We start from the raw sequence: 26,327 nt of genomic DNA on the forward strand, positions 1-26,327 counted from the left end.
ATTTAAAATATTGCAATGCTCTCCATCACACATGGCAAGCACTTCACAGCTTTTGCCATTGTACTTTAGATCTTTTCAGCCTCAAACCATTGTCTCCCATAACATCACTATTCCAGGAATAATCAACTATCTACAGTTCTCCAGACAAGTCACCTTCCTATGACACTGACTTTGCACATGCTCTTTCATCCCTCTGGAATCTCATCTCTACCAGAAAAACTCCTACTTCTGCCTTTAAGATTTTTAGAGAAACTTTTGCTGTTCTTCCCTCTTTTTCTTCTCCCCCCAACAAAGTTCTTCATAAATAGCATTTTTATAATTGAAGTACTTATTTGTACCTAACAATCATACACTGGCCTATAGACCTGGGGTTGAAGGGCAAGCTGAAAATATTATCACAGCTCCCCAACATTCCTCTTTCATTTTCAGGAAACTCTTCTTTTTTTTTTTCTTTAATCCTCACCTGATATTTTTCCATTGATTTTTAGAGAGAGGGGAAGACAGAGAGAAACACTGATGTGAGAAAAACACATCAATTGGTTGCCTCCTGCACGCACCCTGACCAGGGCCTGGGCCAGAGAGGAGCCTGCAAACTGAGGTATGTGCCCTTGGCCAGAATCGAACACGGGACCCTTCGGTCCACAGGCCAACGTTCTATCCACTGAGCCAAAATGACTGTGGCTCTTTCCTCCTTGTCATCCCAAGACCTTGAGATAAGTCTTCAAGTCCCTGACGTGGTTTCCAGGTCAGGGTCATCTTCTCCATCCTAACTTCAGCTATCACGGATTAGTGGCCACGCTGACAATCCACACCATGGCTGTAGAGTGAGTGGTTCTCAGATTCCCCTTTTCTCTGGCTGTAGTGTCAACTATTCGGAACTGCTTCACCTCTAAAATCCTAGTCTGTGCCCCAAACTTCCTTCTATCAATTATACACAAATGTTACATTTTTTCCTTAATCTCTACCCCTTCCCATTCATCCAATTTATCAGTGCCTTAATGATCCGACTTCTCTTACATACAACCCAGCCCAAATCCCAAAGCCACTCTCCAGCAATCTCGAATGACCTGCCCTTTAGACACTCCTACCTTACAAAGACTGATCCTGGCACAATCTGGTTTTTTTTTGTTGTTGTTGTTGTTTTGTTTGTTTGTTTGTTTTTTAAAACAAATCCACTTTATTTATTTTCAGTAAGTTTAAATCTTACATTTCTTGTAGCACCACTTTGAATTTTTTTTTAAATATATTTTATTGGTATTTTACAGAGAGGAAGGGAGAGGGATAGAGAGCTAGAAACATCGATGAGAGAGAAACATCGATCAGCTGCCTCCTGCACACCTCCCACTGGGGATGTGCCCGCAACCAAGGTACATGCCCTTGACCGGAATCGAACCCGGGAACCTTCAGTCCGCAGGCCGACGCTCTATCCACTGAGCCAAACCGGTTTCGGCACAATCTGTTTTTTCCCATCTTTCATTCTTGGCAGTTCAGCACTGCTGGATAAAAAGCAAAAGTTGGCCTCCAGCCACTGCAACTAATGGTTTCTTATCACAAACTAGTTTTCAAAGGTATTCCTCAATCTTTTTTCTTGGTTTTGGTAAGTTTTCTCACTCAGTCTTCCTGGTGGTTAACACTAATAAAAATATAAGGCATGATCTATTATATTATGAGAGGAAACAAAAAGGCTAAACATGGTAAATGTAATTTAGCTCTAATGCTTTATGTCCTTCAGGTTCTAAGTCAATTACTTTCATGACACTCAGAATACTACTGCTGTCTTAATTCCTAGAGCTTTTTAGAGTTTGAAAAATGGACCATTGGGAATAATGGCTGCTTTCCAATCTCTTTATGTCCAAGGTACGCTTCATACTTATTATACTTTGTCAATGAAACATACACAACTTTTGTGTTTGTTCATTTTAATTTATTCTGTGCAGTTTAAAGTAACAGTTAAAACATCATACAAACAAACCACAGAGGCTTTAGGTATAATATTGACCAGTTTTAAAACAAAAACAGTGAATGATCACTCCTCATCTCTAATTTTACATATTATTATACAAAGAACTATTAACACACAATTTTAATTCCTTATAAACCTATTTGTCAAGCAGTGAGATGACAATGCGTCATAGCACAGCACAGAATGTCTCCTTTAAGAAACCACAGGAGCAGTATTTGGTGAGTGGTTATGCATACAACTGACCTGGAGGGTAATATTCAACATTGGCCATAAAACAGGAAGCACATGTACATTAACACATGGAAAATGTAATTTTATAAAGATAAAATGTTACTCTTTATGCTGTAAAAGCCGTAAGATACTTTAGAAGCAGACAGTACAAGGTGCTTTCATTCTAGACTCCATCAAAATACTATTCCATTAGCTGCTTGAGTCTATAATATTTTAGTATTGTTCATTGGCTTTTTAAAAATATATTTTTATTGATTTCAGAAAGAAAGGAAGAGGGAGAGATAGAAACATCAATGATGAGAATCATTGATCTGATGTCTCCTGCACGCCCTACACTGAGGATCGAGCCCATAACCCAGGCATGTGCCCTGACCAGGAATGGAACCATGACCTTCTGGGTTTATAGGTCAATGCTCAATCACTGAGCCACACCAACTGGGCTTCATTGGCTTTTTAAGTGAACTTCAAATATGAAAGTTTACAGTGAAAATCTAAAGTTACATTGGTTCCATGTTACATTAAAACATAACTTCAGAAAAACTGACTTCAAAAAATACTGCATCACTGACTTAAAATAATTTTTAAATGTTGCTTTTAAAAGTAAAAATGTACTACTTTCAAATCATTTAACATGTTTTGGTTTAAAATGCCATATTTGTGAAACTATTATTTAATATATTCTCACCTTTCAACAAAGTAACAGTTTGAAGCTGTTTTAAAACCTAATAACATCTAAAGAAATGGGTCGGCACACCTATGAATTGGCTATCCTCCAAATAACATATTTATGTTTCCACCATGAAAACAACACTATAAAATCCACTGAATGCAATCTATTTTTAACTGGACATAAATATTAAAAACCTCACTTAACTGCGCAACACAAATATTTAATGTTTTTTGGCATTTAAGTCAGAGTAATGCTACCAATATATTTGATACCTGAAATTTTCACAAGAGTTTCAGAGGCAAAGAGAAAGCCTTGGGAATGGTTAGTTGGGAAGGTAATGAAAACAACTGACCAGTCCTCAATTTTAAAATTACTCCTCAAAAGATGGCATACCTGATCAACATCATTATTAATGAGTATTTAGACACGACTAACACTTGACCGCATTTTTAATGCTCAGAACTTCTGAACTTTAAAATTAACCACAGGCTAGTCCATCTCCTACTGAGAAACTGAAAATGCCCTTATGAAGTTCCGCTAAGTTCAGCTACAAAAGCTCTAAAACGGGTAAAAAACAGAAACACTATACCACACAAATAATTCTGCTAACAACTATTTCTCTTGTCTCTTTCAGTGGCCTTAGAAATATGTGCTATAGTGAGAATATTGGGGGCAGAGGAGTACAGAGGAAAAAAAAGATTTTAAACAAAGGAATTAGTTTGGAGGATTTTCATATTGGCATCAGGGATTTAACTCTCTTGAGAGTTAACACATGGAAGGGTGTGAGCTGTTAAAATGCTTTTAACTATATTTCCCCAAAAAATAAAGCAGAACATTTCTTACAATTACTTTTAAAAAGACATTTTTGAAGCATAAATATTAATAAATAATACCAACATACATACCTTTACATGGATTAAATTGTTTAATTTGTGGATGACACTTGTAGGTTTCGGGGGATTACATTGGCCATCAGTTTTTAATACTGATAACAGTATGGAAGCTCGGCCAGCTACTTAAAAGCTGTCAGCAATTATTCTCTAAACCTAAGATATCTATATATATAAAAGCCTAAGTGACCAGATGACCGGACAACCAGATGACCGGCTGGTAGCTATGACACACACTGACCACCAGGGGGAAGACACTCAACGCAGGAGCTACCCCCTGGTGGTCAGTGTGCTCCCACAGCAGAAGCGTCCCACAGCAGAAGCGCCGCTCAGCTGACAAACGGGCACCTGACGCCAGGCTCACAGCTGGCAAGCAAAGCTGTGGCGGCGTGAGCCTCTCCCATGGACACTCCCCCTGCATGCCTGAGTGTGGCCACGGTGGTGGGCAGGGCCAGGATGAGCGGGAGCGACGCAGCGCCCAGCCTGGGCTCAGGCTCCTCCCCTGCCACCTGCCGCTTCTCGCACTACTTTGTGCTGTGCGGGATCAATGCAGACAGCGGGCTGGAGTCCGACAAGCTGGCAGGTAAGGCCAGGCTGTGGCGGTGTGGAGGTCCACTGATCCCCGCAGGCCAGGCCAAGGGACCCCACCGGTGCACGAATCCATGCACCAGGCCTCTAGTCCACAATAAAGCAGAATCCACAGTTCAAAATACTGGACTATGAAAGATCTAATTGAATCTTCCCAGTACCAAGAAGATTTTTAGGCTTTTTTTTCTAACTGATGATCATTTTAATGCAATACTTAGCTAGTAGGAAGCACTAAAATTAATGCATGAAATTTGTGTCATTGTTTTTAATCCCTACAGTCACATAAAAATAGAAAACGGCATCCAATAAGTTAACGAAAATAGAAACATTATGCCCCACTCTCAGCTGCTGGGGATCTGCCTGTAGCACATATTTAAAATCAAAGTTATGCTCTGTGAATTCCCTTTCCGTATATACAAAGGGCTACAATGACAACAGAAGTGTGCACCAGGAATACCACTTGGGTCAGAGCAAGTGAACTATTAACAAAACTGTCAGCATGAAGTATGAGGTACCAAACATAATTACACACTGTCATAAAATAGTGGTGACTAGTTCTTTAGAAACTAAGATTAAACATATAAAAAGAACTTGAATTAGTAAAATAAGTTGGCTTTACAATTCACTCTTGTACAAAGCAGGTAACAGTAAACAGAAAGGTTCTTTAATCCATATCTCTTCCCCAGTAAACACTCAGTCCAAAGTTCAATGAGGACAAACATGCAGACCTGGCAAGTCAGTTTACAGTGAAGCAGGCATTTTCACCCACTCTCCCTTTTCCCTCAATCCTATCTCTGGGATCTTGCCACTGAATTGCTATTTGTGAAGAAGTGTTTTCTCCATGAAACATGCCTTGAGCATGAAGTCCTTCCATACAAAGGGAGTGACTAATCCTACCTCCCTAAAGTAGAAGACAGTTCTCAGATTCCAAAGCTACTAAAGTCTTGAATAGGTTGCCAAAAAAATGTCTCATAGAGGATAACTATTTTAACATTATAAGATGACACTTTTAGAATTAAGTTAGTAATAATTGTTATCCTAGAAAAAAATAAATGTACAAACTATTTCTTATTTAAGCTAAGATACCATCACTTGTCAGATGCACCATATGTATCACTAAGGAAAAAACACAGGCCATCAAATTATGACACAATGCTTTCATATCATGTAGAATGTTTATTTTATATTTACTGAAACAGAACTTTTTGAATTAAACAGACTTTTATCACAGTCTTGTGCATATGTGTTATGAAATAAACTGGTTAAGTTATACTCTAACTTCATACTCTGAGTGCAACTTTCATGAATCACTTCTTAACATCAGTCACCGATACCTGCCTTCTCCTCACAATGGCCCCTTTGGCGTCATCAAAAGCATTTCTGGAAAGGGTGCTCTACCACTGCTTCTGCTTAATGACAGCAGGAAGCTTTGGACAACCATGTTTGACACCTTAACGATGACGGTCCTGCCTGACAGGAATCGACAGAACCAGCCTCTCACTGCTTTGAGTTGTGTTTCATCTATTCCAAGGTTTTGGCAATTTCTCCCACCTTCACTGCATCACTTAGCGTGTGACAGGCAATCCTTCTGCATGTGTCTCAGTGACAAAATGTAGTACAACTTTACTTGTGGTTATCCTCCCTTCTTAGGGCCTGTAAAGCATTTTGTTGCTTTTCAAGAAAATATGGAATTGCAGTCATTCCTCCAACGATGGATATTTGCTTCGCTACTATCAAATGTATGTCCCACTGCTCTGCTTCCATGCTTGTCTGCATACACAACTTCATTTCAGTGCTGAATCACAGTGAAATCTTTTAGGAGACATTTTTAAATGCTAATTAAATCTGACACATTTGATAGCTATGACACAGTGATGACACTATGACAAGCTGTGAACTCACACACACACAGGCTAGGATAATTATATCAGCTATTGCCTGGTTGACAGGAATAGTGAGATGCATCCCAAGTTCAGAAAAGTTAAAATGTGTGTGGGGGGGAGGGGGGAGAGTACATTATAGAACTAATAAAATACAGTGTTCAAGCCTGTAATGTTTAACAGATTCACATAAGTGCAAAAACAATAAGCCCAAGAGCCAAGGAATAAGTATATAAGTAAAAGCTAGTAAAGCAAAAGATTATCTTTAACATAAAATTTGTAATGGTCCAATTTGGTTTAAATTCCCTTATGTTCATATGGCTTACATGTAAATCTTTTTTTTGAATGGGACTTGAAGTCCAAGTACAAATGCTCCTCAATATTTTCGCAAAGACCAAGGATCGCTGCCTTTCATCAGCCACTCCCACAGGATGATGGTGGGGGTCAGTGGCCTTCCTCAGCAGGCACCCTCCTGTGGCGAGCAGATCTGATCCTGTGTGGAGATGAGGAAGTGTCCTCTTCGGTTTCAGACCCTGAAGGTTCATGATCTCCCTCCTGGGATCCTGTGTCTCCCACCAGTTCCCGCAGAAACTTGAATTTCGATAGAAAAAGATGCCACACAAAATACCAACCTAAAGAGAGACAAAAACATTAAGAATAATTATTACATGTTATTTTTTTTTTAAATATATTTTTATTGATTTTTTACAGAGAGGAAGGAAGAGGGATAGAGAGTTAGAAACATCGATGAGAGAGAAACATCGATTAGCTGCCTCCTGCACACCTCCTACTGGGGATGTGCCCGCAACCAAGTTATGTGCCCTTGACCGGAATCGAACCTGGGACCTTTCAGTCCGCAGGCCGACGCTCTATCCACTGAGCGTTTGGCAATTATTACATGTTATTGATTAACAACATTCCAGTTAATTGTGGTGGGTATATTACAAAACATTATTATCCATAAGTGATTACAAATATACACTTATAAAATAAGTATTTTCTAAGCATTTACTAGGGGCAAAGCATACGGATAAGCTCTGAATTTATAAAGGGATGGCAGAAACAGTTTCTACTGTAACAGAATTTAGAATCAAAGCTTAGTCCATCTACATTAAAATTATAATGAGCTTTGATACCTAAGTAAAAGTGTTTACTATATTAAAATAAAATATTTGAGAGCATTTTTCTTGGGAAGAAATAATACACTTTGCTATTCCCTTGGAAATTCATACCTCATTGCTAATAATGACTAAAAGCAAGTTTTCTTCAATGAGAATACAAAAGAAACAGCCCTGGCCAGTGTGGCTCAGTTAGAGTATCGTCCCATACACCAAAAGGATTTGAGTTCCATTCCCAGGCAGGGCACGTATAGGAGGAAACCGATCGGTGTTTCTTTCTCATGACAACAAAGGACTTAGAATATCACATGAACTTAGTTGACAAAGCAGCAGCATGCTTGAGAGCACTGACTCCAATTTTGAAGTAAATTCTATTGTGGGTAAAATGCTACCAAACAGCATCACACTCCAGAGAAATCACACATGAGAGGAAGTCAATTGATGTGGCAAACTCCATAGTTATCTTAGGAAATTGCCACAGCCACCCAACCTTCAGCAACCTCTGCTGTGATCAGTTAGCAGCTATCAACATCAAGGAAAGACCTTCAACCAGTAAAAGATTATGACTTGCTGAAGACTCAAATGATGGTTAGCATTTCTTAGCAATGAAGTATTTTACAATTCAGATATGTACATTGTTTTATTAGATACTAGAGGCCCAGTGCACGAAATTCGTGCACTGGGAGGGGGGGGCCCTCAGCGCATCCTGCACCCTCTCCAATCCGGGACCCCTCGGGGGATGTCTGACTGCTGGTTTAGGCCCAATCCCAGGGATCGGGCCTAAACCGGCAGTCGGAAATCCCTCTCACAATCCTGGACCGCTGGCTCCTAATCACTCATCTGCCTGCCTGCCTGGTCACCCCTAACTTCCCCCCTACCCCCGTCTGCCTGATCGCCCCTCACTGCCTCTATGTGCCGGCCTGGTCGCCCCTAACTGCCCCCGCTGCCGGCTAGGTCGCCCCCAACTGCCCCCTCCCTGCCAGCCTGGTCACTCTTAACTGCCTCCCGCCCCCCACTGGCCTGGTCACACCTTACTGCCCTCCCTGCCAGCCTGGTCGCCCCCAACTGCCCCCCTCTGCTGACCTGGTTGCCCCTAACTGCCCCCCCTGCTGGCCTGGTCTCCCCCAACTGCCCCCCCACCTGCCGGCCTGGTCATCCCTCACTAACCCCCCAGCCGGCCTGGTCATCCCTCACTAACCCCCCTGCCGGCCTGGTTGCACAACGCAGCCTGCTTGTTCAGTCATTTGGTCGTCCCTCACTAACCCCCCTGCCGGCCTGGTGGTAGGCAGCCATCTTTGTGAGGGTGTGATGGTCAATTTGCATATTACCTCTTTATTATATAGGATAATGCTATTGCACACATAATAGACTACAGTATACTGTAAACTAACTTTCATGTGCACTGGAAAACCAAAAATTTGTATCACTCACTTTAATACAATATTCACTTTATTGCGGTGGTCTGGAACCAAACCCGCAGTATCTCTGATGTATGCCTATAAATGGAACTACAACGTTTTCTGTTGTGTCTGGCTTCTTTCACTCAGAATAGATCGTCAAGGTTCTTCATCCATGTTATTGCTTGCATTACTTCATTCATTTTTATTGCTGAATATTATTCCGTTGTATGAATAAATCACTTTTTTTTAAATCCATTCACCAATTAATGAAGATAAGGCTAATTTCTAGTTTTGGGCTATTATAAAAAACAAAGCTTCCACCTTTTGGATGCAATGACAATTTGTGTACAAGTTTTCACATGGACATGTTTTCATTTCTTTTAGGTATATATCTATGAGAACTGCTGGGTCATATGGTAACTTTATACTTAACCATTTGTGAAACTTTTTCAAAACAGCTGCATCATTTTACATTCCTACCAGCAAAATGTGAAGTTCCAATTTCTCTACATCCTCACCAAGACTTTTATTGTCCACCTTTTGTTATCATAGCCATCCTGCTGGGTGTGAATTGTTTATCCTTGTGGCTTTTATTTGCATTTCCTTACTGACTAGGGATTTGAACATTTTTTCATGTGTTTGTTGGTTGTTTTTTTTTCTTAGAAAAATGTCTATTTAATTCCTTTGCCCATTTTTTAAAAATAGGGTTGTTTTTCTTTTATAATTAAGTTGTAAGGGTTCTTTATACATTCTTGACACTAGACCCTTAACAAATGTATGATTTTGCAAATATTTTCTGTCATTCTGTGGGTTGTCTTTTCATTGTCTTGATAATGCCCTTGGAACTACAAAAGATTTTAATTATGATAAAGCATAACTTATCGTTTCTTCTTTGATGAAATCTAATTTATCTATTTTTTTCTTTGGTTGCTTGTGCCATATGAGGGAACCATTGACTAACCCTAGGTCATGAATACCTATGTATTCTTCTAAGAGTTTCAGCTCTTACATTTAGGTCTCTGATCTATTTTTAGTTAACGTTGTGTGAGAGAGAGTTCCAAATTCATTATTGTGCATGTGGATATTGCCAGGGCTGACCAGCAGACCTTGAACGATGGATGAATGATTATCCTAATACACGTTTCTGTGAAAGAGAGGGCTAAGGCACTACTTGGCCATTGCCGCCAAGTAGCCCTGTTCGCCTGTCTTCTTTGGTTTTTATTGTCATAACAGCTTGAACTAAAATTAATCTTCAGATAGAATTAGCAGGATAAACATCCTTGAGAAAGTATATGCTTTTACAAGGTCAAGTCTTTAAAGACTAAACATTGAAATTCTAGCAAAACACCCCAGGGGATCAGACTTGTTTGGAAAAGTCAAGGTAGGGGCTGCTGCCTTCGGCAAGGTCTCCTCAGAGACCCCCGACCTTTTGAGAATTCTCCTTACAAACATTCCAACCAAGTCCCGTGCTTCCCCACAGACATCGAGTTGTTCCCAAATGATTTGCTGAAAACACTGTTCTTCCTCCCAACCCCATTAAATTCTCTTAGAAACTTTGTCAAAAATCAAATGACCATAAATGTTACAGTTTATTTCTGGACTCTCAATTCTACTCCATTGATCTTAATGTCTATCCTTATTGCCAGTACCACACCATCTTGATTACAGTAGCTTTGTGTTAAGTTTTGAAATCGAGTAAAAGCCCACCAACTTTGTCTTTTCTGCACTATTTTGACTAATCTGAGTCCCTTGCATTTCAATGTGAATTTTAGAATTATGTTGTCAATTTCTGCAAAAAAAAAAAAAAAAGCAGCAAGAATTCTGAAGGGAATTGCACTGAATCTGTAGATCAATGTAGGGATCACACTTTTTTTTTAAATATATTTTATTGATTTTTTTACAGAGAGGAAGGGAGAGGGATAGAGAGTTAGAAACATTGATGAGAGAGAAACATCAATCAGCTGCCTCCTACACACCCCCACCTGGGGATGTGCCCGCAACCAAGGTACAAGCCCTTGACTGGAATCGAACCCGGGACCCTTTAGTCCGCAGGCCGACGCTCTATCCACTGAGCCCACCGGTTAGGGCTACACTTTTTTTTTTTTTAATACTTCTCTGTACTTACCAAATTTTTCCACAATGGACACATGTGGTTTTGATAATCAGGAAAATCAGGAGAAAAGTCAGAAATTTGTAACTAAATAATAAATACTCTGTAGGCTTATAATATGTTTTAAACAGCCCAATGCCATTAAGTGGCTTAAATTAATGTCAACATATACTAAGGAAAACCCTTAACTCTTAGGTTAGTTTTGAGAATCCAATCTAAAAGTTAAAAGAACTCATTTGCCCAATCATGATCTCTACACATAGAGATCATGAAAGTGAATTTACTATGAAGGAAATTATAGTCAAGCTCAAAGATGAGAGTCTTAACCTTATAAAGATGAAAGATTGCAAAAGTGGCTACAAGGCATAAAATGACCACAAAGAAAAGTAAGGGAGGTTACTAAAGGTCTTTTGACTAAAAAGAATCTATGGTGAAGGGCTGTCACCACTGGAGTTCCCACCATAAAATACCATAGTGCCCTTGGGATGATTATGAGAAAACAAAGTCTCCCAGCATGGAAATCTATAAAAACAGGAACTGAGGATAGCTGCAGGAGTCCGTTTAGGGAGATATAAGAGCATTCAACTAGATCACAAACTCTCTTTCCCAATTTTAATAAAACAACAACCCCCCAATTTTTTAAATCACTATAACAACCAAACAATATAAGGGATTCAATCATAAAGTCAAAATTGAGAACATGATGGCCAGTGAGAGAAACTCCAGTGTGGAGCAGCATGTTAAGACCACTACCTCCACACTTACCACTGCCCTCCACACCAGTTACACCACTCGACTCCACATATCTTTCATTTTTACCCCCAAATATGGGGCTAAGCAACCCTGAAAAGTATCCTTATTTTCCCCTATTCTCCCTGGGCATACGGTGTGCAAGGGTAGGGTGGCGGGGGAGCATGTGGATAGTGACACTGTTTCCCACAAAAAAAAATCATGATAGAGAATTCCCCTAATATACATATGGAGTTCATCTGCTGGGCAGCCACAAAGAACAAATAACCACTGTGCTTCGTTTTTACAATGGCTACTGTAAAGATAGGCTGGGAGGGCAACGTTAAGAGATAAATTGTAGTGTTGATAAGAACTGCTGTAGTGTTCACTACATTAAGGGAAGTTCAACAAGTTGTCCTCTAAGTAAAATGACTAAGTTCTTACATAGCTGTAATTTGGGAGAGAGAGGTGGGAGGAAGATATGGGGGAGGGGGATTTCCATATCACAGTGTCTAGAATTAGTAAAATCTAATGCTTCTACAACAGATTCTTTATCAGTGTTAAGAGTCTGAACAAGGGACAATACTAAAAATGCTAGGCAGTTTGAATGGAAGAACCACACACTACATTTGTACAGGAAGGGTCAAAAGTAGGTTTACAGTTGTAAGTATGTGAAACTATTTATTCATATATTTTATTAATTCTTGTATTATTTTCCATATGAACAACTGTAAACCTACTTTTGCCCCACCCTGTATTTTGGAAAAAGTACCATTTCTAAAACTCCAGTGGGTATATACCAGGAAAAGCATGACTTAGAAAAAAAAACAAAGGATATAGTACAGCACCAGATAAAACTACTAATAAAAGATTCACTGGCTATGTGAATTAGACATGGAAATATAATAATAGCTAACTTTGGGACAGGTACTGTGAGGAAATTTTTTGTACATACCATTTAATGACCAAATTGTAATTTAACTAACATCCCTTCACATATGCCTAGTATGTCACACTTCCTGTGTCTAAATAGTAGGGCCTTGACTTATTCACCTACAGTATTTTATTGTTCTGATCCTATCTAATAAAGAAGAAATATGCTAATTGACCATCACACCCTCAAAAGATGGCAGCGCCCACAGCCAATAAGGAGGGAATATGCTAACTGACTGTCACACCATCAAAGATGGCAGTGCCCACAGCCACAAGATGGCAGTGCCCAGTCCCCTCAGCCCCCAGTCGCCCAGGGCCAGCCCGAGGTGCAGGCAAGCCTCAGATGGCGGCAGCCCAGCTGCCCAGGGCTAGCCCAAGGGACGACCAAACGACTGAACAAGCAGGCTGCATGGGGCGACCAGGCCAGTGGGGGAGCTGTGAGGGGCAAACAGGCTGGCGGGGGGGGGGGGGGGGGAGGGGGCAGTAAAAGTCAACCAAGCCGGTGGGAGGGGGGCAGTTGGGGGAGACCAGGCCAGCGGGGGGGGGGGGGGGGCAGTAAGAGGTGACCAGGCCAGCGGGGGGGTTGCTGTTGAGGGTGACCAGACCGGTGGGGGGGGGTGTAGTTGGGGGCAACCAGGCAGTTGGGGGCGATTAGGCTGGCGGGGGAGGGGGCAGTTGGGATGACCAAGCTGGCGGGGGGAGCAGCAATTAGGGGTGACCAGGACAGAGGGGGGGCAGTTAGAGGTGACCAGGCCAGTGGGGGGGCAGTTAGCAGCGACCTGGCAGGCAGGGAGGGGGCAGTTGGGGGCAACCTGGTCAGCAGTGGGGGGCAGTTAGGGGCTACCAGGCTGGGGGGGGGGCAGTTAGAGGCAATCAGGCTGGCACACAGAGGCAGTGAGGGGCGATCAGGCCGGCAGGAAGGTGAGCAATTAGGAACCAGCAGTCCAGGATTGTGAGAGGGATGTCCCAGATTGGAGAGGGTGCATGCTGGGCTGAGGGGACTCCCTCCCCTCCCCCCCGCCCCGTGCACAAATTTCATGCACCGGGCCTCTAGTCTTATGATAAACACAAAACAGAACATTGCAGACATAGTCCATCTCCTGTTACTTTAATAAAACAGCTTTTAGTTCAAATAACAGCTTTTAGCTTAATCAAAAAGGGGAAAACTGTTATAGCTTATAGAAGTGTCTCATAGAACACACGGAAGGAAGCACTCGTACTAGGCCATTGTGAACTGACACCATTCTCTCAGCATTGTGTGTTTCTCTACAAGCTTGCTTCATTTTCTACTAGGCTTCTCTTGCACATAGCTGCTTTTTCCCAGCTCTATATGACTTTTCAGTTCATATCCTCAAAAAAGCAACCTGGAATCTCTGTCCCAACTTGGGTCAAGTGTAAGCCCCAAGACCAATGTGCATTACCTGGGTTAGGTATTATGAACATGGCTGTAGGGCCTACCCCTAAAAGTTCAAGTGATTTTAGAGATTAGAGAGGAGTGGATAGAAAGAACTCCAGTAAAATGTCTCCTCTACTTTTATTAGGTAACAGGTTCCTGAAGGATGGTCTCCACTAAGGGACTCATGCCCCAAAATCCCTGAGCGGGCAGGCAATTCTTTTATTGGATAAAGTGTAACCCAAACCTTCAATTTTCTTGGGATCTGCCTCAATTCCTTTAAAATCTCAACATATATGTGACCTCTGATGAATATTCACACGGCAAGAGGTCCTCAACCTCTGTCGCAGAAGAACTACTTAGGGTAGAGGTGGAGATGGCATCAGATGAGAGTCACATGTCCCTTTTAGAGAAAAGGGCACATGTAAATGCAAAGGAAGTTCAAAAGCATTTAGTATCTAGGAAAATGACCTCAGTTGGAGATAATGTGGTTACCACATTACAGTCATTCACAAGAAGAATCACTCAGACTGGGTACTCATCTTATTCTACTACGGAGCTTTGAAAAACTACAGATTCCCACAACTTCTTCCTGAATTCTCAAATTAATCTACAGAGATTGTGCTTACTCATTTTTTTAGTTCCCTAGATCAGTGGGCTGCAAACTGCGGCTCGCGAGCCGTGGTTTGCCGCTCTGTTGACCAATGAGTTTACCGACCACTGGGATAGGGGCTTAATCACAAGGAACAACAACAGCCTGTAATTATTGGAATCGAGAGTCTAGGTCAGTGGTCGGCAAACTCATTAGTCAACAGAGCTAAATATCAACAGTACAACGATTGAAATTTCTTTTGAGAGCCAAATTTTTTAAACTTAAACTTCTTCTAACGCCACTTCTTCAAAATAGACTCAGGCCGTGGTATTTTGTGGAAGAGCCACACTCAAGGGGCCAAAGAACCGCATGTGGCTCGCAAGACGCAGTTTGCCGACCACAGCCCTAGATGATTCTGATGCACACACAGGTTTGGAGAAGACAAATGGAGTGAAGAAGATACCTGAGTACTTTTGCAGATCAATTACGAAGATTGGCCAAGGAAAAGGACGAAAGGATTAGCAATGGAGCACCAGTGGGGAAGAGATGAAACAACAATTGACCAGATCAACTATTTGAGAAGATTCTACTTCAGAAAGGCAGGAAAAACTACCTTAGTATTAGTAATTGGACAGAGTATATAAAGAGGAGCTATGAAGACACTGCCCACATAATGCTGATGGGTGGGGCAATGCTGCAAGAAGATAATGGATGTGCGATGAATGATGCAATAGATGGTCAGAAGTTGGACATAAAGAATATCTTTGTTCCACCCTAACTAGTTTTGCTCAGTGGATAGAGCATTGGCCTGTGGACTAAAGGGTCCCAGGTTCAATTCCGGTCAAGGGCACATGTCCAGATTGCAGGCTCAATCCCCAGTAGAGGGTGTGCAGGAGGCAGCTGATCAATGATTCTCTCTCATCATTGATGTTTCTATCTCTCTCTCCCTCTCCCTTCCTCTCTGAAATCAGTGAAAATATTTTTTTTTAAAAAAGAATATCTTTGTTCCAAGTAAAATTATATTGTCTGGTTAAACAAAATGGTTTATTATAACATTTATGTAGTCAGAGTTCATTCTTTTGTATACTATGAATATAAGAGAAAACAAGTGGAAAGTTACATAATATAAAATGAAGCATCATATTCTATCTACATGTTATTGGTTGTAAGAGATCATCAAATTAAGGACAGAGGAATATGCAGTGGAGTTTGGGAGGGGGAGAGGCACCACAGACCCAAAGGATAGAATCACCAGTTCACTCTGACTTTACCATAAGAATAGACCAACCTAACTTGGACTCTGCGCTTTAATGACTAACTTTTCCCAGGTGTGTATATGCATTTTTAGGGGACAGCAGGATAGGAGAAATAATACCACTAAATTAAACTCAGGCTACTAAAAGGGACCTGCCTGGTGTACCCTACATGCCTATAGCAGAGAAACTCTTATCGAAGTATGGCTCATAAAATTCCTCCCACCCAAACATAATATGCAGACCAGAAACTCCTTACTTATTCTTATTCTATGAGGCATGTGTCTTATAGCTTGTCTTGGGATTTAGTACGAAAACATGGCAAGAGAGAGGAAAAAAAGGAGAAGTGTGGAGGTGTGAGGAAGGACTGTCCACGATTAATCAGAAATTTATGCTGACTGTTAAAACAAGTATTGAAGTTTTTTTTATAGTTTAAATTAAGGCAAGTCTGTGCCTTGCTCCAGTCTCATACCGAATAAGCACTGTATATCAGAAAAACTGGCTTGTAACAGAGGGTATGTATTCTGGGATAAGCAAAGGAGCATTCACTTGTGTATGCCAATAACTAAGAGTTGGCTCAAAAAATGAATTACACTATACGTTGTTTTTCTAGGCAAGATAAATGGGCTGGCAGCAGGAGGGTAGTAATGAACTTGAGTGATGAATCCTCACCATCAACACATCACAAACAGAGGAATAGTTCTGACAGAGTTCACAGTTCACAAAGTGCTCTTACTGGTACATTCAACATTCCATTTAAGCCTCTGAATAAATAGGACTCAGAATCATCCCTAATTTCTAGATAAAATAAAGGCTCAAAAGTGACTCATAACCACTGAAGAAGGCCAGCCAGGCAAAACAAAACAATGAATTTTAAAATTGTATCAAATTTTCTTAGATTTTCATGGTGAAAGTAAGGTAATTAGGGAATGAGAATTTGATTTCATTACCCAAGATTTTTTAGGTCAAAAGCCTAGATGCAGAATAATCACAAATTCTTATCTTTTTGGAATCATCCCAATGGAGTTTTACATAATCCCACCTTCATGATGGTATCTAAATGGTTAACTAACTGGCACACTATCAATCTCAATTTATATAAAGCTCTTTTCCATTTTCAATCCTATTACCTTATTTTCATTTTACTCTAAAGGCAGCTAAGGTTCACTTCTAAGACAATATAAGCTAAGTAAAAATAGAGCCATGCTCTTCCAATTCTTACCACAACACTCCCTCTATTGCTCCCTCTACTGTCCGTTCTTAATGACACACTGGGCAACACCAGAAGATAAGCCCCTGGAGATACCATTACTGAATCAACACAATGTGGAACCATAATACCTCCACATCCAAAACTCTTTTATCCAAAACCTGTAAGACATTTTTAAAGTTGCCTTTTAAAACCTCTCCTCAATTTTCTCCTCCCTTTGGTGGTCACAATACTCCCATGGATCCAAATATTACCTCTATTACAAATAACAACCAAATTTTTCATACATACCTTCTAGCTCCTTCTTTTGATTTTGTATTTATGTACTAGGGACTGTATCCTCTCCCCATCTCTCTAGTGGGCACATTGCCCCTCCCCGTCAGTGCTAGAGATTCCACCTTAATAAACCATCTCCCATCTGTTTCCTTCAGTACGTTCCTAGTGTCATTCTCTATCCTAGATCAAATCCTTATTATCTGTCAACTAGATTATCACCATAACCTCTTACATCTCAGAAGCATGTTAGAACCACACTGCTTGGCCATGAATCCTAACTCAACAACTTACTTGCAATTTGGGAAGGTTAACATCTATGTGTCTCAGTTTCTTCTTCTAGCAAACAGAGATAACAGTACCCACGCTCAAAGAGTCAATATGGTAACAAAAAAATTAATACGTGTAACACGCTAAAAAGAATGCCTGGCACATAGTAAACACTCATCAAATGTTAGTCAGTTATTATCTGCTCGGCTCCAGACATGAGGCTACTAACGCTGTTACTGAAAACTAGAGGCCCCTCTGGCTCCAAGAGCACACTCACTTTCCCTTCCTATCAAAGACTGAAGATTACGTTCCTAATATCTGTGGAGCAGACTGGGCAGGGCAAAGTGGGGCAGACCAGACCTGAGCAAGTGGAGCAGAGCAAAGCTGTTTAGCCAGAGAAGGACCTAACTCCAGGGCCACCTCACAGCCATGCTGTCCTCACAACCATACTGAATCATAATTGAGCTATTTACAATGAATAATAAAGTTTTCTTCTTACACCATACCCAAAATTGGGGATTCCTGTTGGCACTGAATTGGTGCTAAGAACCATCAGTTGATAACCCTTTCTTTCAAAACTGTACTGGAGGTTCAATGAGGCAAAAATTAAAAGACATACAAATTAAAAATAATAGGTACAATAATCTTCATTTACAGTTCACATGACTCTGGGTTAAAAATCCTGTGGAATTTACAAAAAAAATAAAGGCATTCTCTCTGCTTCTTCTCCCCTCCCCAAATCTTACAGAACAGTGAAATTTGGCAAGATTGCAGGATATAAAGGCAATATGCAAATACATGAATGCATGACAATGATTTGAATGAATTTAGCAGTTTTGCAGAATACATTGTCAATATACAAAAATCATTTGTTTCTACATATTAGCAGAAAACATTAAAAGAATACCATTTACAATAGCATCAAGAATATGAAACCTTTACAGTTAAATTAGACAAAATTAGTGCAAGAACTAGACTACATATCAAAATATGCAAAATGTTGCTAAATAAATTATTAAAGTCCTTTAAGAAATGGAGATATAATATGGTCATGGACCTCAACATTAAATGTCAATTCTCTCCAACTTGACCTATAGAGTCAATATATCAATTTTGACTATCTGATTCTGAAGTTTATAAGGAAATGCAAAGAACCTAAAATAGCCCAAACATTTTGAAATTAATAACACTATATAATCTACACAGTTGACATAAAAAGAGACATATACAGGTCAATGGAACAGAATAGTCCAGAAATAAACCTATACATATAGAGTGAATTGATTTGCAACAACTGCCTTTTCAATAAAAACAGTTGGATATAATTATGTAAAAAATAAGAACCCTAATCCTTAACTCAAACCATACACAAAAATGATCTCAAAGTAGATCGCAGACCTATAGGTAAACCTAAAATATAAAACTCCTAGAAAAAAAGTTGTAGGAGAAAAATCTTTGTGACCTTGAGGTAAGTAATTATTTCTTAGATAGGACTCAAAATACATTAAATACAAAACAAAAAAAATTGACAAATAAGACTTACAAAACTGGGGAAACATATAAATGAAACTGCTTATTTCAGAGAGTGCTAAGAGCTCTGAAAACTAAGGTTAAATGAGATAGAGTGACTGGCTGGACTACCTATGTGGTCAGTTGATGTGAAAACCTGAACGATGAGAGGAACTGGCCATGTGAAGAGCCAATGGAAAACCCAGGAAAGTACAAGGTCGGCCTGTTGGTGGACTGTTGAGAGTAGTGGGAAGAAGAAAGAAAAGATGCATGGAGCAGAGGGCTGCAGCACACAGATCCTTGAAGGCCACAGTAAGAAATTTAAGCTGCACTGTATTTAGAGGGAAATGAGAAACCATTGGAGAATAGATTTTAAGCAAGTAGTTGAGGCAGGACAGTAAGAAGCTAAGAATATTCCTTGGCAAATGGAATAGGAAAACAGACAGATAGTTAAATGGCCAAGCAGTTTACAGCCATCTAGTAAATCGAAAATCCTATCTTCCATAACCAAGGACACTTAAGAGTAAATGATTTACACTTCTCCACAACCAGAGGAGGAGCTGCTGCCCATTAGAGGGTAAAATAGCTTAAATCACCCTACTTAGAGATACATAGTAGAAATCCAATAATGCCATTTGCCAATCACACTCAAGGACAGATAAAGTTAAAGGAATAAATCTCATTTTGGTACATCAACATAAAGCTGATGAATATTCTATTGAGATCCTCCCCTAAGACCTCCCCTGAACCCCTAGCCTTTAAAACCCTTAAGACAAAGGACCCAGAATGTTTCCCAGAGAACAAAGGTACTTTTCCTTCCCCCCTCTTCTTCACCTTACGCCCCAATCTCCTAAACTCTAAGGGACCCCATGAGACTGCAACCAAGGGAGCAATTGGCAGCAGATCCTCAAGGCCCCCTTTTCTCTGACTTTCCACTGAGTTGACAGCAGTCCCACCTTTGCTCACTTCTTTCCCATAACATTTCTAGAGAGCCAAAGCAGTCCCACCTAGTCTCTCCCCTGTTGCTTCTTGTGTCCTTAGCCCTCCCTTGTTTCACTGTCCCCAGCCTTAATAAATGTACTCTCAAAATTACCTGGGTTCCTGTTGTGAAATCTTTCCTCCACAAAGTCAAGAACCCACACACTTCAGGCCGGCCCAAGGTAGACAAGCTCTGGGCCCAGGCCCTGTCCATTAACAGAGTGATATTTTTAAGAGTGGCAACTGATCCATCAAAGCAAAAGAAAGAAAACGCTAGATGGCAGGAAAGGGGGAGACTAAGTGGAGCCAAAATTCTGTAAGGACCCATAGAAAAGACCTGAGATGGGAAGAGGGAAGGTGAGGGAAGAAAAAAAGGATGAGTTTAAAGTCCACTTATAGAACTGTCTTGCAGGCAGCCAAGTTTACAACACCCAAGAGGGAAATAAGAGGACGCCTCTCTGGAGAGATAGAATACCCAGAGAATAGACCTCCAGACACTTACAATTGGAGATTCCTCTAAAGAAGAAACCCTATCATCCTACAGTGAGCCCGAAACAGACACTGAGAATTTATCACCATCTTTTACTACCTTATCCTTAAACATGAACAGAAAACAGATCACTAGACATTTGCAGAAAACTTCCAATCACAAAAAGAATCCAAACTGAACAAGCAAAAAGAAATATGTGATAAAAAACAAGAGCAATACAGGAAAAGAAAAATACTTTATTAAAAACAACAAAACAATTATAACTAATATGTTTATGGAGATAAGATATTACATACATGAAGCAAGAACAGCTGCCATAAAAGGAGTAATCAGAAAACAAGAAAGCTCTAAAATTAAAAATTAGATAACTAAAATAAAAAATTAAGAGGTAGAAAATAAAATTCCAAATATCTTCCAAAAGAAAGGGAGAGGAAGAAGATAAGGTAGAAAATAAAAGCTAAAAAGATAAAATTAAACTATCAGCCCAAGAAACCCAACATCCAACCAACAGAAGTTTCAGAAAGGATGAAGAAAACGAAGGGAGAAAATTATCAAAAATATAACAGAAAATTTTCCCAGAAATGCAGAATAAACCTGAACCAAAGAAACCAGAAAAATGAAAAAACATACCTAAGCATATCATTATGATGTTTCAGAATAGCAATAAGGACAAAGAAACAGAAGGTATTACATTTCTCAAAATCAGACCTAGGAAGCTAGAAATCAATGGAGTAATATTTTAAAATTCTGGATGAAATTATTTGCAACATGAGATCTATTCAAATTATCAATCAAGTATAAAGATAGAAAATAAATAAAGAGACATTTTCAGGCAGATATTAGCTCAAAAAATTATTTTCCATGAATTCTTTCTTAGAAAGCTACTGAAAAATGTGCTCCAGCAAAACAAGAGTATAAACTGAGAAAGATGGTGACATGAGATCTGAAAGCAGTTTCCAGCAGAGAGGGTAAAGGGTGGGCAGAGAATAAAAGCTGTTGAGAAGGAAGAAGGGCTTTGGGACTGGGTGGGAGAGTTGGAGGTAGGGACAGGGGAGGAAAGGAACAATTTCTTTAACATATGGCAAATATTACTAATGGATGTGTGTAAGATTATGGAACATAGGGGATGGGACAAATAATGTGTATATACAAAACAGTAATACAAGGTAAATTAAAAATGCAATTATTAACCTCAAGAAAAATGGAGAATCACTGTGCTCTCCCTCTCTCTTTGCTGGAGCACACCTGGGCCTCTCCTCCCTCTTTCATCCCTCAAGGGGCATATCTCTCTCCCTCTTTCTCCTAAGCTCCAAGCGCCTGTCTACTACCTCTGCAATCTTCTAAATAAACTTTCCCTTATAATTGGAGTTCCTAAGAAAGAGAGAGAGAGAGAGAGAGAGAGAGAGAGAGAGAGAGAGAACCATATAAGAAAGGAAGTGTAATCAAACTATACTATTTGACCAGCAGGGACAATTTACACAGTCAAAATATAAATTTTGGCTATCAAGTTAGCCAAAAATTATCATTATTTTTTTTTAATATATTTTATTGATTTTTTACAGAGAGGAAGGGAGAGGGATAGAGAGTTAGAAACATTGATGAGAGAGAAACATCGATCAGCTGCATCCTGCACACTCCCCACGGGGTATGTGCCTGCAACCAAAGTACATGCCCTTGACCGGACTCGAACCTGGGACCCTTGAGTCCGCAGGCCGACGCTCTATCCACTGAGCCAAACCGGTTAGGGCCAAAAATTATCATTATTAATGGGATGCAGGAAAAGAAATTGGGTCTTTACCATGGTTAGTAATGTCTAAAACTGCAAAACTCAAGAAATAACTATGAATAAATTATTCAGGAATATGAAAGTAATTAACTAGGGGAAACTGAAACTGAGAGTTGAAGGGAACTGCATTTTCCCAAGTACTATTGAGACAGGCCAGTAAGCCAGGACAAGCCAAATAGGGAAACTGAAACAGTTAAACAGCAGTTTACAGCCATCTAGAAAGACTACATGCCAAGCAGTTTGCAGCCATCTAGCAAATCTTGTCTTCCCAAAACCAAGGACACTTAAGAGTAAATGATTTGCACTTCTCCCCAACCAGAGGTAAATAGCTTAAATCACCCTACTCAGGGAGACAGAGAGTAGAAATCCAATTAGTGCCATTTGTCAACCACACCCAAGGACAGATGAAGTTAAGAGAATAAACCTCATTTTGGTACATCAGCATAAATCTGATGAATATTCTATTGAGATCCTCCCCTAAGTGCCCAGACTTTAAAACCCTCCAAAACAAAGGTCCCAGCTCTCCCTTCCATGTGCATGCCAGCATCTTTCCGCACAGGCATGCCTTTCCTAAACTCTAAGGGACCCCATGAGGCTTGCAACCAGGGCAACAATGGGCAGTGGCAGTTCATCCCAGGCAAACCCCTGACTCTGTCCCCAAGGCCCCCTTTTCTCTGACTTCTTAGTGAGTCAAAGCACCCCAGCCTAGGCTCATTTCCCCAGTCCCCCTTGTTTCATTGTCCCTAGCTTTAATAAACGTCCTCTAAAACAACAGTTGCCAACCTTTCGGACCTCATGGACTGCTAGTGGTCCGCGGACCACCAGTTGGCAACCGCTGCTCTAAAATTCACCTGGACTCATGTGAAATTTTTCCTGCATGAACTCAAGAACCCCACACTACCTGCTGGCCCTAGGCAGACCCACTCAGGGCCAGTTCCCCTCTCCAGTAACACTACTGACTTTTTAATTTGATTTCTTTTGTTCAAACCTTTTTAAAATATTTATTTATTTATTTATTTATTTATTTATTTATTTATTTATTTATTTATTTATTTATTTCAGAGAAGAAGGGAGAGGGAGAGATAGAAACATCCTGCATGCCCACCACTGGGGATAGAGCCCACAACCTGGGCAGGGCATGTGGCATGTGTTCTGTCTGAGAATCGAACTGGCAGGGCATGTGGCATGTGTCCTGTCTGAGAATCGAACTGTGGCCTCCTGGTTCATAGGTCAATGCTCAACCACTGAGCCATGCCAGCGGGCTTGTTCAAAACTTTTGAGAAAATGTTTTCTGAATAAAAATGTCTGACCAGCATGTGAAAAGTAGGTTATATAGAAAAGAGGGAGTAGAAAAACACTAGTTAGGAAACCAAGACAAGCCAAAAATTAAGATGGTGGTGATGGTAGACATGGAGAAGAAAACATGTATCAGATTTTTTTTTTATCTATTACACTTTTAATTGACAATAATACTAGCTTAGCTTTTACCTGTAACTCCCCTCCAAACAGAGAGACTTCTTTTAAGAGGAAGGTGTTCCTTACACAAAATGCTTTGTGTTCACATAAATCTGTACTATTCGGAACAAAACCTGTTCTGCTGGCAGAGATTGTGGGTTCGCAGGGACATTTAAGCTTTCATTAAACTAGAAAGCAGAGTCTTTATGTCTACAAATTAATAGTTCCACAAATTCAACAAAGTTCATGACAACATCTAGGATATTTTCACCAAATCGTAGACATAAATATGGAAATCATCATCAAACTTGATTAACAAGACAGATGGTTTGGCTTCTACTTGATGAAATGACCATGCCAGTCCTTTTAGAGCCATCTTCTTTGGCATATTCCACTTGTTTGCCTACCAGGCTGTCCACAACTTCTCCTGGTTCCCTTTCTGCTAGAGATGAATCATTAGAATCAGGCATAATGCGAAGGTCACCTTCTTTATAATCATCTAGGAGCTGGTACATGTACAAGATAAGGTCTTTCTCATAGGTGATGTAAAACCATGTGTTCATTATAGGGGCACATGCTAAGATCATTCCCCTCCATTTGTCTTTAGAGCCATCCTCAGTCTCAAACATGTGCTCTACAGCTTTGCCAATCATTGTGTCAGCTAAGTGTACATCACTGACTCGAGATGTTGCAACTCTATCAGAGAGGACATCCAGTGCAGAAACTCATCTTTATTAAGTTCTAGAATCTAGTCCATAAACACAGTCAAATCCATCGTATTTTATAAGATACAGAAGAGTTTACAGGTCCAAAACGGTTCCTTTCCACTGGGTGACAGGGCCACTGCCCTCCTTCCATCCATGCTGAATCCTGCAGCCTACGATGTTCTGCCAAGGCTGGGACATGGGCTTGCTCGGCCCCACGCTGCTCCGGTGTTTTTTGTGGGACATCCTTTTCTTCATCATGCTTGCAGATACACCAGCATGGCCTGCATCAGCTCTGGACCGCTGGCCAGGTATCTTCCCGAATGAGGTCTTCATTCATCTGCATTTAAGTGAGCAGCAAAGCTGCTGAATTAGGGTGAAAATTCAATATGCTCCAATTTGAAACTGTGCATAGAATTTCAATGTTCTTGTTAATCCATCATCGACGTGACTCTTTACAAATTCAGCAAAAATGCATGAAATCAGAAGCACTCTGTTGGCCACTGAGGCTGCTGTTCTCAGCCCGCGGGCCCCGCCATCCTGCACCATGCTCCCGCCCCAGCCCGACCTATATCAGATTTTTTAAAGAGATAAAATTGGACTACCAGATGGAGTGGCTGTTTGTAAGGGAAGATGGATAGAAAGTAAATAAAAGGTAAAACCTAGATTTATACCCAAATCCTTGGCTGCCGGTAACATCTGAGATGGACAGGAAGAACAGGTGGTATAAATCAAGAGTTCTGTTTTAGATATACAGATGCTCCTCGACTTACAATGGGGTTATGCAAGCACACACACACACATCATAAGTTGAAATGCATTTAATTAACTTAACCTACCAAACATCATAGCTTAGCCTAGCTTACCTTAAATGTGCTCAAGGGTAATTGCCTTCCTCTTCTCACCAGTAACAGGAGGCACAAATGAGCGTTTTGTAGACATGATGGGATGTCAAAACACAATATCCAAAAAACGCAACACAGTACACTTGTAGAGTACCAGTGGTGTTTACCCTTGTGATCAGCTTTTACACTCATGCTCTTGTGGATGACTGGGAGCTTCAGCTCACTGTGCTGCCCAACTTCACAAGAGTATACAACTGCATATTGCTAGCCCAGGAAAAGATCAAAATTCAAAATCTAAAGTACAGTCTCTACTGAATGCATATGGCTTTTGCACCACTGTAAATGCAAAAAGTCGAAAAATCCTAAATTGAACCATCATTGTAAGTTAGGGACCACCTGTATTACATTTGAGATGCTTATTAGATCTCCAAGTGGGGATATAAATAAATATAAATATAAATATAAATATAAATATAAATATAAATATAAATATAAATATAATATATATATATATATATATATATATATATATATATATATATATATATATAACAAATAAAAAAACATTTTCCTGGACAGGCAGCTCAGTTGATTAGACCATGATCCTGATATGCCAAGGCTGTGGGTCTGATCCCCGGTCAGGACACATACTAGAAGCAACCAATGAATACATAAATAAGCAGAATAACAAATCAATTTTCTCTCTCTCTTAAAGGAAAAAAGTAAAAAAGTTTGATGCACATGCCGGAGATAGAGGAGAGAAGTGAAAACTGAAGTTACTAATTTTAGTCATTAGTTAAAGTTAGTTTATATTTAAGTCTCTAGGACTAGATAATCTATAATAATAAAAGCATAATATGCAAATCGACTGCACGGCCAAACAGCGGAACAACTTTCTGGACAAATCCAGGGCTGCGAGGGCCGAGGCAGCTGGGGCTGCGAAGGCCTACTCTTACACGAATTTTGTGCATAGGGCCTCTAGTATATTATATAGATTGAGAACAAAAGGAAAGAAATTGGAAACAGAAATATGTTTGCATTACAACATAATATATTA

General features: G+C 40.2%; 1 protein-coding gene and 1 pseudogene across 2 annotated transcripts in view; both read right to left on the reverse strand.

Moving 5' to 3' along the window:
• Positions 1-1,911: 1,911 nt before the first annotated feature.
• The window catches only part of SMIM13 (small integral membrane protein 13), a 32,299-nt gene continuing 7,883 nt past the window's right edge, over positions 1,912-26,327 (reverse strand). The window contains exon 2 of the mRNA XM_080654227.1: positions 1,912-6,854. Coding sequence (XP_080510353.1) covers positions 6,667-6,854 — 188 coding nt within the window. The 3' untranslated portion in view covers positions 1,912-6,666. The remainder of the gene's footprint in view (positions 6,855-26,327) is intronic.
• LOC308241899 (spindlin-1-like) lies at positions 23,978-24,761 on the reverse strand (annotated as a pseudogene). Its single transcript has one exon. The product of its transcript is annotated as a spindlin-1-like (transcript).

This window comes from Plecotus auritus (assembly GCF_963455305.1).
Source record: "Plecotus auritus genome assembly, chromosome: 2".
Classification (NCBI taxonomy): domain Eukaryota; kingdom Metazoa; phylum Chordata; class Mammalia; order Chiroptera; family Vespertilionidae; genus Plecotus; species Plecotus auritus.